The sequence below is a fragment of the Thamnophis sirtalis genome, unplaced genomic scaffold, assembly GCF_051295495.1.
Source record: "Thamnophis sirtalis isolate CommonGarterSnake01/CBP01778 unplaced genomic scaffold, rThaSir2_p1.2 scaffold_1, whole genome shotgun sequence".
NCBI classification, from domain to species: Eukaryota; Metazoa; Chordata; class Lepidosauria; order Squamata; family Natricidae; genus Thamnophis; species Thamnophis sirtalis.
Genome location: NW_028261381.1, coordinates 44,755,960 through 44,780,799, shown reverse-complemented (window position 1 = coordinate 44,780,799; position 24,840 = coordinate 44,755,960). Strand labels below are relative to the sequence as shown.

At 38.8% G+C, this 24,840-nt stretch overlaps 1 protein-coding gene across 5 annotated transcripts in view; it reads right to left on the bottom strand.

Moving 5' to 3' along the window:
- NCKAP5 (NCK associated protein 5) overlaps nucleotides 1-24,840 on the bottom strand; it is a 615,409-nt gene that overhangs the window by 333,538 nt on the left and 257,031 nt on the right. For all 5 annotated transcript variants that reach the window (XM_014075805.2, XM_087711234.1, XM_014075806.2 and 2 more), the window contains one exon: nucleotides 8,650-8,783. In XM_014075805.2, the coding sequence (XP_013931280.2) occupies nucleotides 8,650-8,783 (134 nt within the window). The remainder of the gene's footprint in view (nucleotides 1-8,649; nucleotides 8,784-24,840) is intronic.

Here is a 24,840-nt window from a genome sequence, read left to right as displayed (position 1 = left end):
ATGAGCCCACCCCCAAAAATAAACCCCCTGGACAACCCCCCCCCCCCGGCCAGGCAGAGCACCGCTCACTGACATAGCCGTGTCCTGAAGGTGCCAAGCCGCAGGAGCCGGGGGGAGAAAGGCGCTCACATTGCTTGGCACCTTCAGGATACCGCTAGGTTGGGGAGTGGCGTTCTGCCTGGCCAGAATGGGGAGTTGTCGGGTGGCTGCTACCTTGTGAACTGGCTCCCGAATAGCCGGGCACAGCCTCAGGGGCAAGAGTCTTCCAGACAGTGAGTCTTCCAGCAGCCAGCCCACAACCATAGAGCACACTCCTAGAGCCGCCGCTGCTGGAAGACTCGGCAGCCAAGTTTGGGAGTTTGGAACCGGAGAAGATGTTATGCTCAGAGCGCAGCGACGACTGCTGCAGGGACAGCTGGGCCCGGACATGTTGAGGCCAGAAGGCATGCCTGCTGGAGGCGGAATAGGCGCTCGCGCAACCCCCCTCTCCAGCCGGGCAGAGCTCCATGCACTGACCTAGCAGGTATCCCTAATGTGCCAAGCCGTGGGAACTGGGGAGAGGGCAGAGTGCCACATGGCTTGGTGTCTTAGTGACACCCCCTAGGTCAGTGAATGGCACTCTGCCTGACTGGAGGGGGGTTGCCGGGCAGTTGCTCATGAGCTTGGTCACCTCATAGCTGCTTCGCCCCGAGGTTGTGCTCGGCTCTTTGGGAGCCATTTTGGAAGAGAGCAGTTGCCCGGCAAACCCAAAACAATAAGCCCTCCCCTATAATAAGCCCAAGACCATAATTTGGAAGTAAAAAGAAAATAAGACCCTGTTGTATTTTCGGGGAAGCACTACGGTAGTACATTTCTTAAATTTTATTGACTTTAATAAGATATAAATAGACTGTTCAAAATTGCAGCCTTCATCTTTAATAACATTCTTAAAATTGCATTTGAAGACTAGAAGTGTGATTTTAAAACAGATGGAAAAAACATTGATAACCTGCACTGTTATAATAACACTACTTTAATAGCCAAAACTTCAATGTAGTGTAATGAAGTGTAATTATTTCAAAATTGTGTTACTATTTTTTTAATGTTGGTGCCCTATGGATATTGCCTATCTAGACTAGTTCCCGTATAGTGGAGGCATAAATTATTATAATTCTTTTGATTGATAAACAGATACATTTCTCTTTTGTGTTTCAGTCTAAATATAGCCATGTTGCTCTTTGTATAAACAATGTTTTTAATTAGCACTTCTATACCCCTGAATTAAACTTACCAGCCTGGATAATTGCTGTTGCTTTTTGCATAGAGAGAAAAAAATGCTTTCTTTTTAATATCCTTTACTTTATTCACTGGTCTATAATTACAATCCTGTTTAGTTATCTTTAACCCAGACTAAACATACCCAGATGACTTATATTTTTCCCAAAATTCTATGTCTCCTATTATCATTTGGTATCCCTCAAATTTATAAGGAGAAAATGGAACAATGTAGTTCATTATTTCTCTGTACCAAAATTAGTGCAACTTTAAACAATAATTATTTCTTGCTTTTCCTGAAGTCGTTCAGATGATCTGCATAAGCTAAAAAAAACAAAACACTCTGGATATATTGCAACCTATGCAAGTGAGCAAAGTCTATACAATTAGGTCACCTAAACAAGGTATTGACAACTCTTCTTAAACAAATACATTCACAAGCTACACCATAGTGGTGCAGTGGTTAGAATGCAATACTGCAGAATACTTCTGCTGACTGCCAGCTGTCTGCAATTTGGTAGTTCAAATCTCACCAGGCTCAAGGTTGACTCAGCCTTCCAAGGTCGGTAAAATGAGGACCAAGATTGTTGGGGGCAATATCAGGGGTGCGATTTTAGCGGTTTGGCCCAGTTCGGAGCTACCGGGCAAACCGGTAGCTCCAAAGATCAGCGGAGAGAAAACTGGTTGGCACCGACCTTCAGGTGATCCCACCCGCTTGCCCCTGGGCTATACCTACATATATTTCCTTGTTGTTTTAGCCCAGCTGATAGGCCCGGCAGAGTGGATTGCCGTGGTTCAGCTGTTTTCCTGTGAACTGCGCATGCACACGCAGCACAGCACGCATCAGGCATGTCATGCAATTCAGCAAAACACTGTGAAGCGGTATATAAGTCTAAGTGCTATTGCTATGTCAACCACTCTATAGGAATTTCATCCATTGCTGTTCTGGAAAATTGTCTTAATCTAAAATCCTACCAACCAAAAATCAGTATGTTCTCCAATACAAAAAAGCCTTTGATTGTGTTGATCTTAGAAAAATGGGGAAAGTGCTTAGAAAATGGAAATGTCCTTAGAAAAATGGGAAAACCAGATCATCTCATCATCCTCATGCAAACCCTCTACACAGGACAGGAAGACGTAGTCCAGACTGAATTTGGCAAAACAGTGGCTTCCAGGCTGGCAACGGACTGCAACAAGGTTTTATATTCTCTCCTTACTTATTCAGCCTATCCTGATCCTTCCCTATCATCAAAGTGGTTCTATCTTCCTCCACAATTTTTTCCCCTTCTTCCTGAATCCCTAGGCAATATCCTCTTACATTATGGATCACTGCATAGTTTTCTTGAGTTGGGAAAAAATTAGATTGACTTTTTTTTTTAAAAAGCACTTGCTTCAGTCTCTTTTTTCACATTTTTGTTCCTGAATATATTTTTTCCCTTTTCTCATCACTATCAATCTGCAAAGCCTAAAACCTCACAGAGTAACTTTCCTATGTACACATCTTTCTCTCTTTCTGTCTCTCTACCATTTCTGTGAAGCATCATATTTTTAGTTATTTATTGTATTTTTTCAACTAATTAAAAAAAACCTTTTAGTTTCTGGAAATAAAAGATACTGTCTAATGTTATGTACTGTACAAAGTCACTTCTTAACTAAATTATTATTATTCCAGTTACTTTCAATTGGTTCTTATTTAATTTGATCAAAAAGTGTTGGGTTTTGATTCCCTTTACTGGAGAAGCCCACTGACACAACCACAATCAAACAGGAAAATGCTTTTTCCATTTTTTTTGTGACAAGAATCAAGAAGAGTTCATGGAAAAAATGCCAGAAGAGTAAACTGGGGCTCTGCAAATGAGTCCAATGAAATCCAGCCACTCAAATAGGAGGTGAGAAGGTGGAAAAGCAACCGAGGCTGCAAGACCAGGCAGATAAGGCAGGGAGAAGCAGTGGATAAATTTTTTTAAAGACCCTCCCTGTGCCGGTGTATGACCACCAGGTGGCCAAGACGCCAGCGCCGCTTGGGGAAACATTGTGGGTGGTAGTGACTCAGCCGGAGACCCAAAACAAGGCCAGCTACCACTCTGCGACTATCTGCTGAAGCATGGCTGAGCGGGAAGGCCAATGGAAAAAAAGGCATGAATTTTGAGTCTTCCCAAAATGGCCACCGCTCCAGTGCGAGGGAGAAGAGGGAGATAAAGATGGCGGCTGCGTGATTTAAAGCACCTCTCTGCTGCAGGCTGCACCCTCCGAAAGGCGAAGAAAAACAGAAAAAACCAACTAAAAGGTGAACCGTCGGCAATTGCCGGAAGCCTCGCCACCCCTGCCGCTCTGTAAAGCTCTCTGCTGCCATCCAAAACGCAGCGTGGCAAGCGGAGCACCCACCACCACCATGCCTACCTCCGAGTCTCGAGGAGAAGATGAACGACGTGAAGAAAAAAACAATTAAACTGTACTAGTTATGGTAAAGGGAAAAAAATACACAATAAGGAAAAAGAAAGGTACTTACCTGGTAGTAGCCACAAGATATTATATTTATCCATATTACATTTTTCCTGCAATTGCTCTACTTTTTGAGGACACAAAATCCCCTGAAGCAGCAAGATTCAGCAAAGTGTATATACTGCATAGAAAATCGTTTAGGTATCTCTATATTCTTACAAAAATAACCCGACTGTTACCCAGAGATACTAAAGCAATTATTATACAAACTTAACAAAAATATGTCTGAAATTATTACTGTCACCAAGCTCCAATTATACTCAACTATTTTTGTGCCAGTTTTTCCTATTAGTAGGAGAGCATTATATTCCTTTGCCAAACAAGTTCCTATTAACGTATTTTCATTCTAAATTTTAATCCATAAAGCCTGACATAATAGCAGAACCCTTCAACAATAATTTATTGAATTCACAGTAAACAGATCATTGCTGTGATTTTTTATTATCCTAGCTCCCTTTCACTGTAGTTTCCCAAACATTCTATCAGTAAACGGTGAAAAATGGAAATAATTGAAGAGGGTTTCAATATGTTATTATTATGAACAACATGTAATACCTAAGCAACTTAGCATGATACCTGGCATTAGACTGTTAGAATGTAACTTTCTGACATATAAAAAGCTCTTCAGAAACTTGAACATACATAAGTTTATATCTAAACTACAATGTGGGCTTCCTTGAACAAATCAATCACATTATTATCAATCACATACATGCTTTCAAACATGTTTTGGTGAACAAGCTGTAGTAGTCTAAATGATTGGGTTCATACAGTATAAATAAAACCAAATAAATCATATTATAAATTAGCAGGATGTGTTAATCCAGAATCCCTTGATGGTAGCTTAATGCTTAAAATAATATTAATGAAATGACAAACACCTCCAATTTCACAGGAAATCATTCTGTCAAATCTAACATTTCAACAATGCCAATTCCGAATTATCTCACTGTATTACATAAATATATATGGTTTCTACCCAGTCTTAGAAACGCCAGGGCCCAAGTCACGTATCACAATATGTCTAATTAGCTATAATGTAACAAAAAAATACCTAGTGGCCAGATAAAGCAAGGAAAAAAAACATTACAAATGGATACATACCATCCCAAATTATGTGAGTCCCTTCCCCTTTTCATCTGGAATTTTTAGTATTGATTAATTGTTTAGATTTCTTTTTTAGGAAATCTTTTTTCTTTCCTGATAATTTACTATAGGATTTATTTTCTTCTCTTCTCATTAGCCAGCATCTTATATAATATTTTAGGGTTTTTTTTAAAGCTCTTTTATAATGTAACAATATATTATTGGTATATTACTGTTTAGAAACCAATGACCCAAAAATCTAGATCCTACCACCCGATCATAAAGTAGGCTACAATGGTACATATTGCCTCTTCATTTATAGTTAATGTCAGTGCATATATTTTTCATACAGTTTACCTGTCCTAGTCAAGTAATTATGCTAAAACCTTGACGTTAAAAAATTCAGAGGGTTCAGAGGTCATAATCCTGAAAATTTTATCTTGTGGCATGCTGTGACAATTGCATGATTTAGAAAACAAACAAGGAAAATTTCAGAATAATTCAATAATGTAAAACATACTGAAGAGAAATTTCAAAGCTTTTCCATGTCTCAGGAGTGATCAATATGGAAGGTAACTGAATGGTTACAGAGAATAAAAAGGTTTGGAAAACTATAGGAAATTGTTCACTTCCTGCTCATCTATTTTGTCTAAGGCACATCTATTTTGTCTATGGCAAAGTCCAACATGTGTCATTCAGGAATACGAACTATAATTACACACAACATTAAACAATTCTAGAAGCTTTATTATTCAATAGCTCCTCAACTGCAAGTGCTATGTAAGTCATAGCAATACTTAAAAATGCTTTACATATTATGAGTAAGTGCCTTTCCTTATCCTGGGAATCTATGTATTACTGTTAAACATGCTTTAAAAAACATTATATAGACAGACCATAGAAGAAGAGATTTCAGATAGTAATAAAAATGCTATTGCTTTAGTTTTTAATACTGTCTAAAATAAAAATGTGCATTTTATTCCTAGGAAATCAACGTTATTACAATTTACTTTGTTCTGGAAGATCTATTATTTCATTACTTTTACTGCAAAGGGAAAGTGCTTGAAGTCTATGCTCTGCTTCACATCTACCATTTTAACTGTATGTAAATGTTTCAGAATGATCAGGTTATTTAGTTTCACTGTGCTCTTTAGTTCAACAAAGCTCAGCATGTGATAGGATGAGGACTGAGAGTTGGGTGTTATACTATAGAATACAAGATCTGGGCTGCCAGCAGCTCTACAAGGCAGGAAATGGTGTGTATCAGGTGGCCATGGTTTGCCTTTGTTTTCACCTAATGGTCATCTGGCTTTTTGCAGCTCAGGTCTGACAGTCATACTTCCATTATTTTTTGAGTTCTGAGGACACACTGAAACACAAACTAGCCAGGCATGTCTTTACTTCTTGAATCAGAAGAAAAGTATGTCTTCATAATTTGCACTGATCTGTTGTGGCCCACAAGCAGAGCTGGCAGCAGATTCAGACAGTGAGGAAGTTGGGGAGGAATCTAGTCCAGTCCTGGAGTCTGGGGAAGGCTCTGATGAGGGCTCTGTGTTGGAGGCAGATAGGGCCAGAGCCGTATGCTAGCTGCCTTCAGAGTCAGACATCAGTGAGGCAGACGAACAGCTGCAGCATGTTCCCAGTGTGTGCATGTGCAGAGTTGCCAGATGAAGGGAACAGCTAAAGAACAGGGGTCGACTTGGGAGTAAGGCCACAGGTGGACAATGAATGGACCCTCCCAGAGGAAATAAAAGAGGAGCAAAAGGGGAGTGGAGTTTGCAGGAGAAAATTAGTCCACTTAATTGGTTCATGACTCTCCAAGACCCCTTGCCAAGTTTTGCAGATATCAGCCTGTCAGCTCTCCAAGCCAGATAAGTTCTGTGACTGTAAATTCTCCCTTGAAAGACTTTGCTGGATGTGAATGGGCAGAATTCACAGTAAATTAATAAAAGGACTTTTTGTCAGGACAAGGAGTTTGCTTCATGCTCTTGGGAAGCCTAGGTCACACCATGGCCAAGCTTTAAACTGACTGCAGGTTGCCATGTCTTTTTTAGATTTATGGTGAGACAATTCAATGGCAGTAATTGATGGATTCTCGGAGTTAAACTCCCCTCTTCTAAAGCATCATCAGCTAACAGTAAACATGACTCATTGCCATAATTTGAGATGGATGGGCTTGGTAAAAGGTGGGCAGTTTGCTAAGTTTTTAGAAGTTTTTAAGTCTGCTAGGTTTATGTGAAGATTTTTTATCTATCTCAAACTAAGTATTCCTCAGCTGATAATAGATGCATAAGAGAAGAAAGAATCTTTGTATTCTAAAATGATAGCTTACATGTTTTTATTATTTTTTTCATAATAAACCACATATAACCTCTCTGCTCCACTTCATATTGAGAAAGCAAGCTAGGTTGCACAGGCTCATTATGTTTCCCATTATATCGGAACTAGGGGAAAATAGACTCATTATATGAGATAGGTGATCATGTAAGTTCTGTGAGTAAAAGTAAAAATGATTAATAAAAGTCTTCCAAACATTATAAGCCAACTTCTGATTTCCTGGTTTTATTCAGTATCCTACTTGAAAATAGAAGGAAAGCTGGTATTTTTGTATAAAATTCATATATTGGCTTGTGAAACTGAGATGTGATCTTCATATGAATTGAATACACCTTGATGATCAGCTTGTGCTCATGTCTCTTATAACAGTAATAAACTATCAATATCTTCATTGATAACTTCTGGGTTTATCAGTGATAAAGAATTCATACATCTTTTAGAAAGAAAACTGCCTTCTGAAATACTTTCTATCCTTTTTCCCCACCTGTACCCTCACAGCTGCCTCTTAACAGACCATGTGGTAGACTGGAAATCTTCCTCCCGTCTCCCAAGATCATTCACATACTATCAGATTTCAGCACTAGGAATTATTCAGTTTTCCATTTTCTCTAATAAGTATCCTGCTACAGGTAAATCCTTCACTTGCAATCGTTCATTTAGCAACCGTTCAGAGTTAGGATGGTGACTTACAACTAGTGCTTGCATTTATGATCCATACAGCATTCCCATGGTCACATAATCCAATTCAGGCACTTGATAACCAGCATCTATTTACAATGGTTGCAGCTGCACAGGGTCATGTGACAACTCAGGGTCAGTGAGGGAAGCTGGATTTGCTTAATGACCAGAGTGATTTGCTTAACTACTACATCACTTAGCAATGGAAGTTTTAGTGCCAATTATGACTGTAAGTCAAGGATTTATCTGTATTTGTATTTGTAATAACAGCTGAATTAACTTATCAAGAATAGTTCAGTCATATAAATTCTTTTTTTAGTTTTGTCAGGTACCACTGGCCTTCTGGGGTAAGCCAGATAGGAAACGGGATCAGATGAGCAAATTCTATTTTATTGTATGGGTGCATTAACAGAATATTGCAGGTCTGAAAGTACAAATCTCCCACAGTCCCTTTTTACAGCCTGATAATCTAAGGAGGTTCCTTTTTGAGTCTTTTTCTCTGCACATTGTGCAGCTATGCGCTATATCCTCTTTTATCATTCCCTAGGAGCATTTCTCCCCATACATATACACATTCCTAAGGATCAAGTCATTCCCACTTATGAACCAGTAGTAAAATAAATTGAAACCCACCACTGAAGACAAGCTTCTATTGGACAAGGAAACAGATCATGTTTGAAAATTAGTAACAACTATGACAACATATTCTATTTACTTATGTATTCAAGTGTCTATATGTATGTACAGTATAAAAGTATTTAAATCGGGTAATTTTTCAAACCTTCTGCTTACCTTGAAAACTGCTGTTGCAGTCCACACATTTGAACCCTGTGGCGCTCAGATTCCAGGGTCATTTCTTGTAGTTTTTTTTCACTTTCAAATCTCAAATGTCGCTCTTCCTCCAACTCATGTACCAGCTTCTCGCGCTTTAAAAAAAAGTGACAAAATTAAGCAGAGGTCCAATGTGTGAAGCTTAAGACCTAGGCTTCTATTGAAAGACAATCTGAGTAAAGACTTTACCCTGGGTCAGTCACCTTTAACCAAGATCCCATCAGATGATTAGAATTTCAAAACACATAAAGGTAGTCCTTGCATAACAACCACCCTGTTTAATGAGACAATTCACGTTTACAATAATCCTGGGGGGAAAAAACTTTGCCACTGTTCCTTGCACTTATGAGAGTTCAGCATCCCTTGGTCATATAAAAAAGATTTGGGTATTTTGCAAACAGAAAGCATTTACAACTATTACAATATCCCACAATTGTCATTTAACTGCTTCATAGCCAACTTTTGACAAGTAAAATCAATGGAGAAGTTAGCAATAAAATTGCAAGTCATAGTTATGCTTAATGAGGTGATTTGCTTAATGACTGTAGCGGAAGTGAATTCCTTAGTCTATTGCAGGCCTATCAAATTGGTGGCCCGTGGGCCGGATACGTCATGTACAGGCTACAGCCACCCCAGCTCCGCAAAGGCAAAAAATGTCATGATACATCATGATCTGGCCCGTGACACAATTGAGTTTGACACCCATGGTCTATTGGGGTCACATGTCTTGCTTAATGACCATGTTACTTAGCAATAGCCTTTCGCATTTCCAAATGTGGTGGTTAAGTGAGAATTACTCATAATTTCCTAGCCATAAAGGCTACTGGCTGTATAAATTGCAAATTCGTGAAAAGTTTAATAAATTATTGTTGCTATCACCCTTTTTTTTTACTTGCAAAGCTATTTTCGCTTAAATGTTTTTTTAACTATAATAACAAAATACAGAAGTACAACCTGATACCAATAATTTAAAAGAAAATAATGAGAGCAGCTGATTTTGAAGGAAGGGAAAAATTTGAATAATTATATATATTTATTTTTAATTTCTGGCAGAAACCCCCACAGTTGTTAAGTGTGCTTCAGAAAGTAAAAACCACTTCAGAGAATGCATCCTGCCTTACTACAACTGAAGTACTGTAGTGCTGTTGGAGACAGCAGGGAATCATCTCTTGAATTTACAGTACTTAATAGTCGGGTCCTGAGCGTCTGAAGACCAAATACATCTGAAATGGAAAATATGGCAGCATACGTATAGATACCTACTCAGCTATTTCTTCTTTGTGACCAGTTCAACAAATTTAATTTTTCATGGAAAACAGTCAACTCTGTATGAAATTCAAAGCTTTATAGATACATTAATGGTTAAGTAGGGGTAATTAGAAATAGAAAGTTCAAAGAAAGATGAAATGAAGAAAGCACAGACAGTGATAATTACCTTATTATCTGTGCCTAATCATAAAGCAGCTGTTGAATGACAAGACAGATATTTCCAAACCGCTGAGCTGATAAACATATGTAATATGACAAAACTATTTATCTAAAATATAGAGGACAGAGAAAACTCTCTTTGTAATAAAAATATCACTAAATTGGCATACTTCATTTTCTAAATTTTATTTTCCTCCAGTATCATTCTTTACAATCCTACTGACAAATGTATTTTATTCTCCTTATGTACACTGAGAGCATATGCACCAAATACAAATTCCTTATGTGTCCAAGCACTTAGCTAAATAAAGCTATTCTATTCTATGTCTCTTCTATGTCTCTTCTATGTCTCTTCTATGTCTCTTCTATGTCTCTTCTCTTCTCTTGTATTCTATTCTATTCTGTTCTGTTCTATTCTAAAGTGCACATATTCCTGTATCTCAATTAGCCAGCCAGTGGTGAAGTAGTTAACATTCTTTCATTCAGTCAAATAATTTTCTTTCTCCACTGGAAAATACAAGAGCTTCCATTTCTCCAATAGTAGGATCCATAAGCCCTTTTCCATCATGAAAAGGTTAGAACTTTAGGAGTGTGTGTGTGTGCGCGCGCACACACATTCACACACATACACACACACAGCATTACCTTGTTTGTGAGCTGCCATAAGTTTCAAATAGATTTGATGCTTATAACCTAAATTTTATGAAATACCCACAGTATTGTATCAAATTTTAGGCATATAATTTTATTACAGAATAAAAAAATCTTTCTTGGTATTAAGCCATTATTTGCACAAGCTCTGGTATTATAAATCATACTGGATAATAAATTTATAATAGCAGTAACCAAGAGACCAAAATATGAGCCAGAAAAAGATCTCAAAGACAGTGATATATAAGCAGATGTTTTTAGAGGTTGGTTATAAGAGATTAAATGAAATATCTATGCATACTGTAAACTATGGAGAATTACACAGAGGAGACAGGACTTACGAGGAGGAAATCTCACCTAAATATTTGGAAGTGTGAATGTTTAAAATGAGAAATAATAATATATGGAAATAAATTTCCATAAAAGAAATTTAGGGACCTAATTAAATTAGCCAATTAAAATGTATTGTTACTATTTCAGAGTTTTGCAAATGCTGAAAAGGATACTTACAGAAAGTAAATACTGAATATAGAAACATGCAATATTTCACACCATCAGAGTTCTGCAAAACTTAAATCCATTAAGGCTCCCCTCTCATGGTTAGGATAGAAATGTTAAGCAAAACGGATGTAATTCCTAAATGGTTAATTACAGATTATTGTAAATTGACATGGGACCTTTGCAAGGTAGATAAGGCACTTATATATGGCCATTCTTAAATCTGTCATATTCACCCACCTTCCCCTACAAATATATAGTCCACGTATTACTTCTTGGAAAATCCAAAATTCTTATAATTGCAAAGTAAAACCAATTAGGGAAAACAATCGTTGGTACTTATCTGAATGTTGATTCTAATGATGAAAGCGGGAGGTGCTACCAACAGGCTATAGTCAGTCCTGATTGGTCCATATACTGAGGGGAAAAGTTGCAGGCATGCCTTTGCTCTTCCTTCCCAGTTCCTCAAGGTCGTAGGGAGTAAAACTGCGAAACAAAGCTCACAAGGAAAAAAACTACACCTCTGCCCCCATGCCGCTACAATAAATAGGGAGGGAAGGTAGCACCTCCCGCTTTCATCATTAGAATCGACATTCAGGTAAGTACCAACGATCATTCTTAATAACGAAGAGCAGGAGGTGCTACCAACGGGACATACCCAAGCTACTGTCCTTAGGGAGGGAAGAATTCATGACTCAATAGCGGCTGCCACTATTTAACCCTAACCCTATCATCTGCCTTAATGGACATCACCTCACACCACTGTACAAACACCAACTATGTAGCCTTGTATATTCTAGTGGTCAAAGGACACCTGGCTGCTTCTAAGGTGGAGATAACCTTAGCAGAGACCTGGGCCCTACTTCAAATGTCCCTTTCAAGTGCCAGGCAGTTAGTTTGAGCCATTGAGGCTCTGGATGAATTAACACCCCCTGGCACAAGCAAATCTCCTCCCTGGGAATTCTCCAAGGAGGAGACACTGTCAGTTGGATCAAGTCCACATACCATGGCCTCTTGGGTCAGTCCGGTGCTAATAAAATTATCTCTGCCCCCTATGACCCTATCTTCTTGATTGTCCCTGGAAGAAGGCGAAGGGGAGGGAAAGCATATAGAAGGCCTGGCGGCCATCAGCATCTCAACACATCCGTGTCCTTGGCTCCCCAAGTCCAATATCTGGTCACAAATCTCGCCAGTGTTGCAAAGAGATCTATCACCGGGGCTCCGAATCTGCAACAGATGCTTTGAAAAATGTCCGGGTGAAACTGCCACTTCCCATGGTTCATTGTGGCTCGGCTGAGCCAGTCTGTATGGTGATTGGCAGTCCCAGAAATGTGATCCACTGTGATCAAGACCACATGTGCCTCCGCCCACTAGATAAGTCTGTGTGCCTGTGTCCACAGAGCCCTGGAAAGAGTCCCACCTTGCCTGTTCACATGCGCCTTCATGGCGATATTGTCGGTGAGAAATAACACGTGTTTGTGGAGCAAGTCGTGCTGGAAATGTCGAAGGGCTAGGCATGCTGCTTTGAGCTCTAGATAGTTTATGTTGTGGAGCAGATTTCTCTTTGTCCAGCAATCCTGTGCCATTTTCAAGTCCATCAAAGCCCCCCCCCCCCCAAGCCGAAGAAATTTGCATCTGCAGTCACGGTTATTCTCACTGGCTCTCTGAATTGTGACCCCTGGCCGAGCACAGCAGATAGCCATTACCAGAGTGACAGGCGAACCTGCGGAGTCACTTGAATGGCCAAAGGTGAGTTGCTCATCATTTCCCTCTGGTAAGGGATCAAGACCCACTGTAATGTTCTGGTGTGAAACCATGCCCAGGGGATTATCCCTATACACGATATCATCATTCCTAAAAGACGCGAAAGGTCTACTATGAGAACCACCCTCTTCGATTTGATATCTCAGACTAAGTGTTGTAACTTCGCCTTACAGTCTTGTGACAAAAAGACCACCCCCTCCTTGGAATCAATAATTGCTCCCAGATGTAATAACCTAGTGGTGGGAGTTAGGTGGATTTTATCAAAATTGACTGAGAATCCGACCTGCTGGAGGGTGTCAATGGTAATTTGGACATCCGTCAGAAATTGGTTATAAGAATGAGCCTGTACTAAGACATCATCCAGATAAAGTTGAAGTCGGACAGGGAGAGACCTAAGATAGGCCGCCATAGTCGCCATGACTTTAGTGAATGTTAGTGAGGCCGAAGCTAGACCAAATGGCAATGCCCTGTATTGGTAATTGGCTCCTTACTTAGTGAACCTAAGGTATTTGCGATGGGAAGGCCAGATTGGGATATGAAGGTACGCTTCAATAAGGTCTATGGATGCCATGAAGTCGCCCTGCCTAATATCTAACAGGATGGAATGCAAAGACGCCATCTTAAAGCGGTGATAAACAATAAATTCATTCAGACGTTTCAGATCCAGGATTGCTCTCCACCCCACCCCACCCCGAACTCTTCGGAACAATAAAGAGGTTGGAATAAAACCCTCGTCCTTGGACCTCTAAGGGAACCGACTCTATTGCCTGTATCTCCAATAAGTGTTGAATTACGAGCCAGACCAGATCACGTTTAACAGTGTCCCGGGAAGAGGAGAAGGTTCTGAAGAGATTGGGAGGGGAAGAGAAAAATTCTAGTATGAGGCCCTGTTGTACAGTGGCGAGGACCCAAGTGTTATGTGTTCACATTGTGACGCAAAATGATACAGGCGGCCGCCTATGGGAAGTGTGGGATTCTATTCACTTCCCTCTGCGGAAGGGATGACACACACACACACCCCACGAAAAGGCCGCCTAGATTGGCCCTGACCTCTATTCCTATCCTGGAAAATATTCCTGGACTGGAACCTATCCCCCCTGGATCCATAGTACCTGCTCTGGTGGAACTCGGACTCAGAGGGACGGAAGAACTGGCGTCTGCGATAGGGCACAGGATGGTTCTCCTGGATGGAAGGACCTTCTTTTTTTCCTTGTTCTCCACTAAAATTGGATCCAAGGATTTCCCAAAGAGCTTTCTACCAGTACTGTGTGGCAGCAATAATTTTGCTAAGATCTTTCATTGTGTGAGCGTCCTCTGGGGGAGTGTTCTCTTGTAATTGCTACAGCTATAATAGAGTGGTTCTGTTAAAAAAGGAGGCCGCAGCCACTGTCTTAATGGACCAAGCCTGAAACCATTTCCTAAGAATGAGTTCTGCCTTCTTGTCCTAGGGCTTCAGCTTGTCCACTACATCACCTGCTACTACTGCTGCTGAAGAGGACAAGGCACCTGTAGTGCCTGAGAAAAGGCCTGATCCATTTTATAAAACCTCCTGTCGTTCACCCTGGGATTTGGGAATGTACCAGGCTGGGCCCACTGACTCTTGACAACCTCCAGGAAGAGAGGTGGGGCTGGGACATCCTCTTTATCTAGAGATGCCTTAGCAAACATAGTTTGCATCAAGTCCTTACAAGCATCGGGAGTGGGATGGATATCACTTCCCCCCAATTTAGTTGTAGACTTTGCCTTATTTAGGAGCTATTTAAACAAGGAAGGTTGAAAGAGGCCAGCAAAGGTCGGGGTGTCCTGTTTCCCTGAATCCTTATCGTCTGACATAACCAGCCCATGCATGGGCTCCTCCTCAGTCACTGACCCTTCACTAGCTAAAGACGGTGACCCCGGTTCAACCCCCCAGCCGGGGAAGCCATCTCCGAAATGCCCTTCCCCGCAGGAGTTGGGGCTGAATGAGATTGAGATTTTTTAGGGGCCTTACTCCATCTATCCTGATATTTCATGCCTGAGGCAATCCTGTGGGAAATTGCCGAGGCAATCAATTTTTGGATGTTGGGAGGCAAATTCTGCAACTCATCATAATCATCATCCCTGTCCTCAGTTTCAAAGGTCTCAGATTGAGGAGCCAAGGTGGAATGAGGGATCAAGCAATCTCTAGATGATCTTTCCAGTGGGTGTTCCATAACTCCCCAGATGGCCCTGGGGGATACAAAGAGGGAAGAAGAAACATCATTCGGAAAGCCCTAACCTCCCTGTCAGGGGACTGGGCCAAGGAAGACTCAGGGCTACACTCTAGGGGGAGACCGGATTACGTGTTCCTGCTGTAATTGGAGTAATCGTTCCACCCGGACCACTCGCTTTTCCAGGGCCTTTTGCCTGCGTTGTTCATCACGCAGCGTGGCCCTGGAAGGTCTCTGTGCCACTGTTGGTTTTGCGGTCCTGTCTCTAGCCTGCGTCCCAGAAGTCGATGCCTCAGAGCCCTGAGGATCAGCCACTTCTTTAGATGCCATCTCTAAGTCCCTTCAATAGGTGTGCTCAATTTTCAACCCGGTGTCAAATGTGCACAATGGGTTGCCTTCCCATTTTTTGTCGATTTTCGGCCAGCTAATCTTGTAACCTGACACTGTTCTATTGGTCCCACAAAATGGCCGCTGCTGCCTGTTGAAGTTCAAAATTGCCGCTCGTCACAAATAATGGCTGCCTGCTCCTTTAGAAATGGCACACAGCTAACGGCCACAAGGCGATGAACACTACTGAGGGGAGGACCCCTACAAGTCTAGCTCCGGCGTGACTATCAGCGTCCCAGGAACCACTTTTCAAATGAAGAGTGGCTGCGGACTCACTGCAAAGGAAGGAAAGGTCTAATCAGAAGATTGTTGCTTAAACTGTAATCGCGACTTTTCCCGATTACAGGGTCACAGCCATGCGAGCCATCCACAAATAAAGTGCCAGCCACTCTCTTACCTCCGTTCCTGCAGTGGAGCCTTCAATTTGAAATCACCAGATTAAGGCGATCATAACGCGGCGGCGCGCAAGATGGCGACCAGTCCAACGCTTCCTCCACACCCACAGTCACTTTAGGTAAAATTTCAAATAATTTTAGAAATGACAAATTAACCTGCACTAATTCAATCAATCAATTTAGCTATGCTAACAATGCTAAGCTATCAAAATGTCAGCCTATTTGGACCATAGACTGACAGGAACTGGGAAGGAGGAGCAGATGCGTGCCTGCAACTTTTTCTCTCAGTCTATGGAGCAATCAGGATTGACTATAGACCGTTGGTAGCACCTCCTGCTCTTCATCATTGAGAAAGAAAGAAATCACAGAGGAATTTTGCCTGCACATTTTCCATGAAAGTTCTGTTTCCTATATCCCCTGAAAAACAGATTTCAACAACCACAAGCACCATGCACCATGTTATCCAGTGTTTTCTGACAAAGCTTGGAGCAGGGGTCTCTGTAAGCTACTTTACAACAGCAAACCCAACAGGCTATTTTTCCCCCTCATGAGGTGAGTTTAAGTTTTATTTGATCTCAGGAGAAATCTTCTGAATGGGATATTTCTTTCTCTCTATATAATTTGCAAGCGCAAAACTCACCATACAATTCACCATTTGAATTTCCAATTCTTTGTTTTTATCTTTGTATACCAAATTGTGCCAAAAGTATTGTGCATGCACACATACCCCGACAAAGTTTAATGTAAGAAGCTGTCCTTTGGAGGCATAACTCTGAGCATATGAACAAGAGGAGAGAATTCAAATCAGTTTACTTTGGTCCCTGGCAAAGTAAAGATAGAAAACTAGCACTGATCATCAGTATCAAGTAGGATCATTTTAATTTAAAGGTGTCTGATTTAAACTTTTGTTTAACAGCTTTTGACAAAAAAAAATCCATGTAGGTCAGTGATGGCTAACCTTTTCTGGAACAAGTGCCCAAAGTGCGTTTGTATGCCCGACCCCCAAAATGCAATGTACCACACACACACACATGTGCCCAGCCTCCACTCATGCACGTGAAACCTCTGCACATGTCCCAAACATGCACATGTATCCCCGCACATTCACCCCACACATATCCAGCCCCCCCACGAATGAACGTGCGATTCCCCCTCATGCACTCCATCCTCACGCATGCATGGCATGCATACTACCTCTGGCACGCATGCCATAGCTTTGCCATCACAGACCTAGCTAATACAGAACTCGTTAAAAACCACCAACTACACATATATGACATACCATATTTTTGGAGTATAAGATGCACATTAGTTTTTGGAGAGGAAAACAAGAAAAATAATTCTGCCTCTGCCTACCAGCATCCATCGGTATTCATCTGACTAGCAGCTGATTATTGTTGAGGCAGTTAGAACGGCCTCCCGGAATACCATCAAACAGCTGCTCCAGGTTGCGGGCATCACCACAGCCCATTACCGCCTCCGTATGTCACGTTTTCGGCTTCCGCATGCTCCATTTTAGACCCGTTCCAGGCTATGCATGGCCTCCATGCATCGCATTTTTGGTCTCAGTGTGTCACATTTTTGATTCCGCACGTCACGTTTTCAGCCAGTTCCAGGTGGCGGGGAACTACCCAAAAACACGACACACAAAGGCCAAAAATGTGATGTGCAGAGGCAATGATCGACAGCGATGTGTTGTGGCGATCCCCGTAGCCTAGAATGGGTCTAAAGTGAAGCGTGCAGAGGCCAAAAACATGACCCCCAGAGGCTGAAAATGGCTGAAGGGTGGGGGACGGCGCATTGGGGGCAATATTCACTGAATAAGACACACAGACATTTCCAGCCACTTTTAAGGGGGGGGGGTGTATCTTATACTCTGAAAAATACAGTAGTTAAAGAATACTTAAGAGATAAAGTACTTTATCATCTCTCTTAATGTAACGTAAGGTAGTCCTTGACTTACAACAGTACATTTAGTGACTGTTTGAAGTAACAATGGCACTGAAAATAGTGACTTATGACCATTTTTCAACTTTTGACCATTGCAACATCCCCATGATCATATGATAAAAATTTAGGTGCTTGGCAACTGACTTGTGTTATTAATTTAACAACCACAGTGATAATAGCTGTGGCAAGAAAGGTCCTAAAATGGGACAAAATGAACTTAAAAGCTTTCTCATTTAGCACCAGAAATTGTGGGCTCAATTGTAGTCGTAAGTTGAGAACTACCTGTATGTGTAAAGAAAACAGATACAATAAAGTCACTAACTAACCTATGTGATCCATCTATTCAAGAAGTGTACACCAACACAATATCAATAGTATGATAAAACAAATAATTATAGATCCCACTGAGCAAATCGGGGCATTTTTCTTTCAGTGGAGTTCCAAGTGCCTTTTTGGTTAGCACTAAACCAAATCTAGTTGATAACCTTTTCTCCCTGATTTTTAGAGGTCCTATGCAGAAAAAAATATATCTGAAAAGTCGTACATACTGAAACCAGAATCTAAATCAAATCTTTTAAAAAGGTTACATTAGTAGAGAAAGTCACAGTAAATACAGTACTATGGAAATGGATCTATCAATGAACAAAATGAGAGTAATTTGCATTTTAAAAAAGGTTCTTAAAGCAATTTACATTAACAACTATGCAAATTTGGAAAAGGTGCATACAAGATGCCAAATGTTAGGAGACTTAGCAAATGGAAAAAGTCATAAAATTTACAGTTTAAGAGATGAAATCTTCATCTGCCAGCCCATGGAACAGAAAGTAGCACTGTTAAACATGTTCCACACATCCAAACAGAAAGAGAGAGATATACAAATGGAGGGATCAGATAATTTGGCTTTTGTTTAGTTTTTCAGTATTTATTCATAAGTCTGCTACCCCTCTCTTTCTCAACATTAATCTTTATAATTTCTGCAAGAGAATTGGTATGAATGTTAAATGCAATAACAAAACCAGCATTTTCTTCTAAATATTTCCTTATTTGTTTGATATGTGTACAGTAAGGTTTTGTCTGAAAAATTACCAATTATAAAAATTAATAAAATACAGTGTAATTTGCCTAATGGCTGTTTTGGAATCCGATTTCCATCAAAATCAGCAGATTTAGCAAAATCAGTGGATTATGAGATTCAAAAAACTCAAATATCTTAGGGCATCTTGGTGGCTTCCCTATCATTGAGTATGTCTAGCAACATGTATTTCACAATAGGAGAATTCTGGGTTGTGTCTCACAGTACACAATTTAAATTAATCTAATTTCAGGTAGCCTTTTGCTCCCTATCAAGTCCTGTTAAACTAAATATTTATTATCCTGAAATCAATACCTCTTTACAAAAATAAAGTCAGGCATTGACAAATAACCCAGCAGCACATTGCAGCTCTCTTGATAGTAGATTTTGATAACAGGAACAACCATCACTCAAGGTGAAAGGAACAGGAATAGAAAAAAAAAGGATGAAAATGCTTACAGTTATAACATTTTATTATATTAGACAAATGTTCACTAAACTCAGCCATGTTAATTAATATGACTCTGTCACTTATTACAGTTCCAAAGTGAACTGCTAAAGGTGACATTTATCTTTTCTGTTTTACCCATACTTATGATAGATTACATTTAAGAAGCCTGAAGTCATAGCAGATATATCACAAAATTCATTTCTTTGAGAAGGTGGAATAGGCTCTTTTAAAAATGCAATTATATTACATATTATTCTCTATATAATTAAATGGTTAAAATTGAGAATTTAAAAACCAACAACTACTGGAAAGATATTATTCTTCTAAAACTTCATATTTATACTTCAACAATCCTTTAACCCTATCTTCCCTGAAATTCCCAGAAACAGTAGACACTGTAAGCATGGCTTAAGTTAACAGCGTCCCAATTTGCAAAAAAGTATTGGTAGTGACTGATGTTTCAAGCACATCTTAATTCATTATATCAAAAGCTTTACACACACATACACACACACACACAGCAAGTAGCTCAAAATTGCCACCAAGTATTTTACCTGAAATTAAGTAGATAATTACATTTTATGTGAATTCATCACTACCCCTGAACTTTTGATTGCTGATTCCCTAATAGGGACATCAGATGGCGATGCTACAGTTGCATAGCAACCATTTTTCCAGATGTAATAATCCTATACCTCTTGGCTTCCTCTTCCAAACTGAATTCATTTTATGTGAATATGGCTATCGCCCTCTTCCTGAATCTTCCCCTTTTCAATTCTGTGTTTCTACTTCCCATTCAAACACTGCCAATTATCTTGGCTACCTACCAAATTTTCTTCCAGTCTCTTTGACCATTTCCAAAACCTTCACACTCTACTCATCTTTCCTTTCTCAGACCACTGTGTATTCCTCACTATTTTTTAATATAACTTAGGGTTTATTCATAACTTTCATTCTGAATTTTTAATCCTAGACAAACAAAATGTTTTCTTTATCCCTCCATGAGTCTTTACTGAAAAATACTTACTGTCTGATTATTCCAAATTATAATTCTGCTAAACTAGTGGATGTCAAAGATGTTCATTATCGCATGCCATTTTTTAAAAAGAGTTGCTTTTATTCCTTCTATCAACGTTAGCTATTTTCCATCTGTAAATCAAATCAAATGTTTTATATTTTCTCTTTCAGTTCTAACTAATTTCCAGATTATTCTAACAGTTTGTGTCATTAGAAAATAAATCTGTTCAACAGCAGGCAATAACAAATTCTGTGTATATTCTTTCCATTTGTCTATAAAGGATGCCAAAAAAGAAATCATGATATCCTCGCTAGATATTTTAGCAACAATGGGCAATGGATTTTATGATTGATACTTTTAGCCTGTGGTGCTGTTCTTTTTCAACCCAAGTAAGTGAATTAAAAGTATTGTTACTCTTTGCAGTATCCACTTTTATTACACAGTAGCTCAAAATTGCCACCAAGTGGTAGGACACTGACTTTATTCAATTTGTTTGGTTTTATTTACCCAGGAATGTGACAGAATTTTAATTGCAGTTTAAGCAACAGAATGACTGCTGTCAAGCAGCTCTTTTTCTTCCTTCTAAGTGGACGATTAATCTATAGTTATAAATTTAGAAAACTAAATTACATATGAAATTACTGTTTATGCAAAAGGCAAAAACAAAATTTAAAATAATAAAAATGACAAGCATTTAGCTCTACTCTTGATTTTTCCAGCTGTGCAGTCCTGCCAAAGCTAAGGGCATGAAAAAGCATCATTGCCAAATAGTAGTTTAATTATGTGAAACAAACAACTGGGGCCAATAAAATTGCAGTCACTACTAAAACTGCTTGTCATCTTCCACAGGCTAATGAACAGAAGCTATTAAGTGTATTGTCTTCTATAATCTTGTGTAGAGACTCTGGTTTCTAAACTTAAAGCACCACTACCATATATATAATGTACTACGTACTATACTGTAGAGCAGCAAAAAGAAGAACATTAATCCTTTACAAGTTAGTCCTCAACTTAAAAACAGTTCGTTTAGTGACTGTTTAAATTTACAGTGGCACTTAAAGTGACTCATGATTGTTTTTCACACTTATGACCATTGCAACATCCCCATGGTCAGGTGATCAAAATTCAGATGATTGGCAACTGACTCTTATTTATGATGGTTGCAGTGTCATGTGATCACCTTCTGTGACCTTCTGACAAGCAAAGTCAATAGGAAAGCCAGATTCACTTAACCACTGTGTTATTAACTTAACAACTTCAGTGATTTAACTAGAAACTGAGACAAGAAAGATCGTAAAATGGACAAAACACATTTAACATCTGTCTCATTTAGTTAGGAACAGGAATGTTGGACTCAATTGTTATCATAAGTTGAGGACTACCAGTAAATGAAGGTATGCAGTTTTGAAATCCATCTTGTACTCATGAAACATTTCCCATTTATTCATCTGTAATGCAAGGAGCCAAAACTGAAACTGACTTTCTAGCCTAATTAATTCTATACTTGAAGTTGTATGCTATATATGCATTTTAAAAAGTATTTAACAAAATAAAAAGCACCATTTTAATGAGCAAGAATGCTTGCATATTCAAATAATTAATTTTTTATCTTAAAACCACAAAGCTACTCAAAAATGAATTTGCAAATGTAATTGAGCTTCTAATAGCTTCTAGAGGCATTAATTAATGAAGTCTAATTTTCCTAAATTAAACATAATGAAAAGTTTTTGAGGTAAAATAAAACCTGAAAAAGATGTGAGGCCAAAGATAATTTATATGAAAATATTATAGTCACAAGAATGAAATATAAACTCAAATCAAAAGCAAAATAAATAATCTCTGCCTTGATCCAGTTATAGTGGATGTTATTAGATACTAGCAAGCTTTGTTATTTTATCAAACTAATTATGATTCCACAAGGTCTGGCCTCATCCTGATATACACAGTCAAGAACAGAAAGTCCTTGAACAATCATAAATTCATTCATAAGTGTGTGCACAATATGGAGTAATTTCTACTACACCCAGTTAATAGAAGCTACAAAGGTCTATAGATCTAATTTCAAGAAATCCTGCTCAAATTTTATTGATTCTTCTTTTCTCACTACGTAGCCTTGACTCTTTGACTGCAATCTTCCCAACTGTTGTTATTCCCATCAATGATTACCTACGATAGTTAATACAGTATAGATCATAGATCTTGTAACCAACACTTTTGTTAATTTTCAGAATACTTCCCTGCTGCATTAAAAGCCTCAGGATTCATCGAACATATACAGGGGTATATATCTCAGAGGGCATATAATGTAAACTAAAATGCTGACTTAAAAAAAAAGAGAACAGGATATATGTGAATGGTTGCTATTTTATAATATTTGATAAGGATATTTATGGAATCATAATTGGTACATAAGTATTAATGATAAGTATCATTAAATAATGCAATAAACTGATACAGCAGCTAAACATTTAAAAGTTAAATTTTAAGCATATATCTTCCTGTATCAGGAGTATATGTATTTTATTTAGCATATGGCATCTATAGAGGTCATGCAATCAATGATATACAAATTTAGTTTAAATGAAGTGTGTGTGTGTGTGCATGTGTATATAATATGATACACACACAATAGAGGATATAATATATTTTTAAAAAACTATAATAAAATCACCATATATAATATATGTATGTATGCATGTGTGTGTGTGTGTGTGGTATACATACACATACACAATACAATAAAGGAGATAATATATTAAATAAAGATAAAATCATAATAAAATCATCATAATATGGAGCCACAAATTTATTACTATTAATAATTTTAATAAAACTATTAAATATAACACTGAATCAAACTAAAATCTAGAACAATTTTTATTACTTTTTTATTTGATTAAACTACAAACTACTGTTATTACAGATGTTTTTGCCATGTATAATAGCTATGGACCTTGATCTTCTCTTTTTGAAGGATCTATATTTCTTTCAAATCTGATTTGAAGAACCTCCCAATAAAGTAGATCTGTGGTGCCATGGTGCAGGAAAAGGGGGAATCAGGCAACCAATTCAACTGGCAGATGCCTTCCATCTGCAGACTCATTCAGATATAAAGCTGTATGGTGCCCTCATAGCTAAATCTTGCAGAGAATTTCTGCCTTTAGATGGTGATGGTGATGGTGATTATATTTTTATCCTATCCTTTTATATATACAGTCAGACCTCGGGTGCAGACTATAATCCATTCCAGGACTTCGGTCGGCACCTGATTTGGTCATGACCAGAAGCAAAACTGACCGCATGCGCATGCACAGACACACACACAAATGGTGCTGAAGGGGAAATCGCCGCAAGGAAAATTGCTGTGGCTGCGATTATTCGGCACACCTGAGGATGTGTTTGTGATCTGAGTGGAACATTTAGTGGATTTTTCGGTTGGCACCCGAATTGTTCATGGTCTGAGCCTTTTGGGAGCTGAGGTCCCACTGTATCTCAAGGCAGCAAACATAAATGATATGAAATTAATATCCATTGAAAAGCATAAGTGTATGCCTAGAAAAAGAGTCACTTTTAATGCATATAAATTCACTGACAGTGTAACAAGTAATTATGAGAATTATGAGAAAATTACAACCTTGTTCAAAAGCAGGCCCATTTTTAAAAAAACTGGTCACTGTAAAATAAATCAATGTAAGCTCTATGGCAGAAGCAGAAATAAAACTTTAAAATATTATTTTGTCAGGGAATTGCGCAGCAGGTATCCAAACGAAGTCAGAGATGCTGTGACACACTTGTTGAGACAAATTTCCCCTTTTCACCCAACAACCAATCATAATGTAGACTGCCTCATGTAGGAGCCTGCTCTCTCTCCAATCAATCAACTACAACTGTGTTTTCTGGCCCATTATATTCTTTACTGTTCCAGCTGTCAAATTAAATATCTTAACATATTTATCATTTCATTTTTTATTTATCCAAATTGTATAATTGCTCACCTCAAAACCAATGTTTCTGGGTGGCAAAAATTAAAGCAAATAGCTGTAAGATTAATAAAATAACCCACATGATTTTGTAGAAGCTTTAAAAATGGTTTTAGTGATATCTATCACCAATAAGTAAGTTTTATCTATAATAAACTAGGAATGGATTGTGCATCTTTATAAAATGTCATTCTTTTGATATTATACCAGTGCGAACAATCATCCAGATATCTTTCTATGGAACATTTCCTCTGGGGAAACCATGCTGTATTTTAGGATGAAGCATTAAAATTATCTACAAGTTTTGAAATTGTGTCACGCAGTTCTAGTCCTCTGTAATATCAGGGAGAAAATGGATAGAAGTATTCC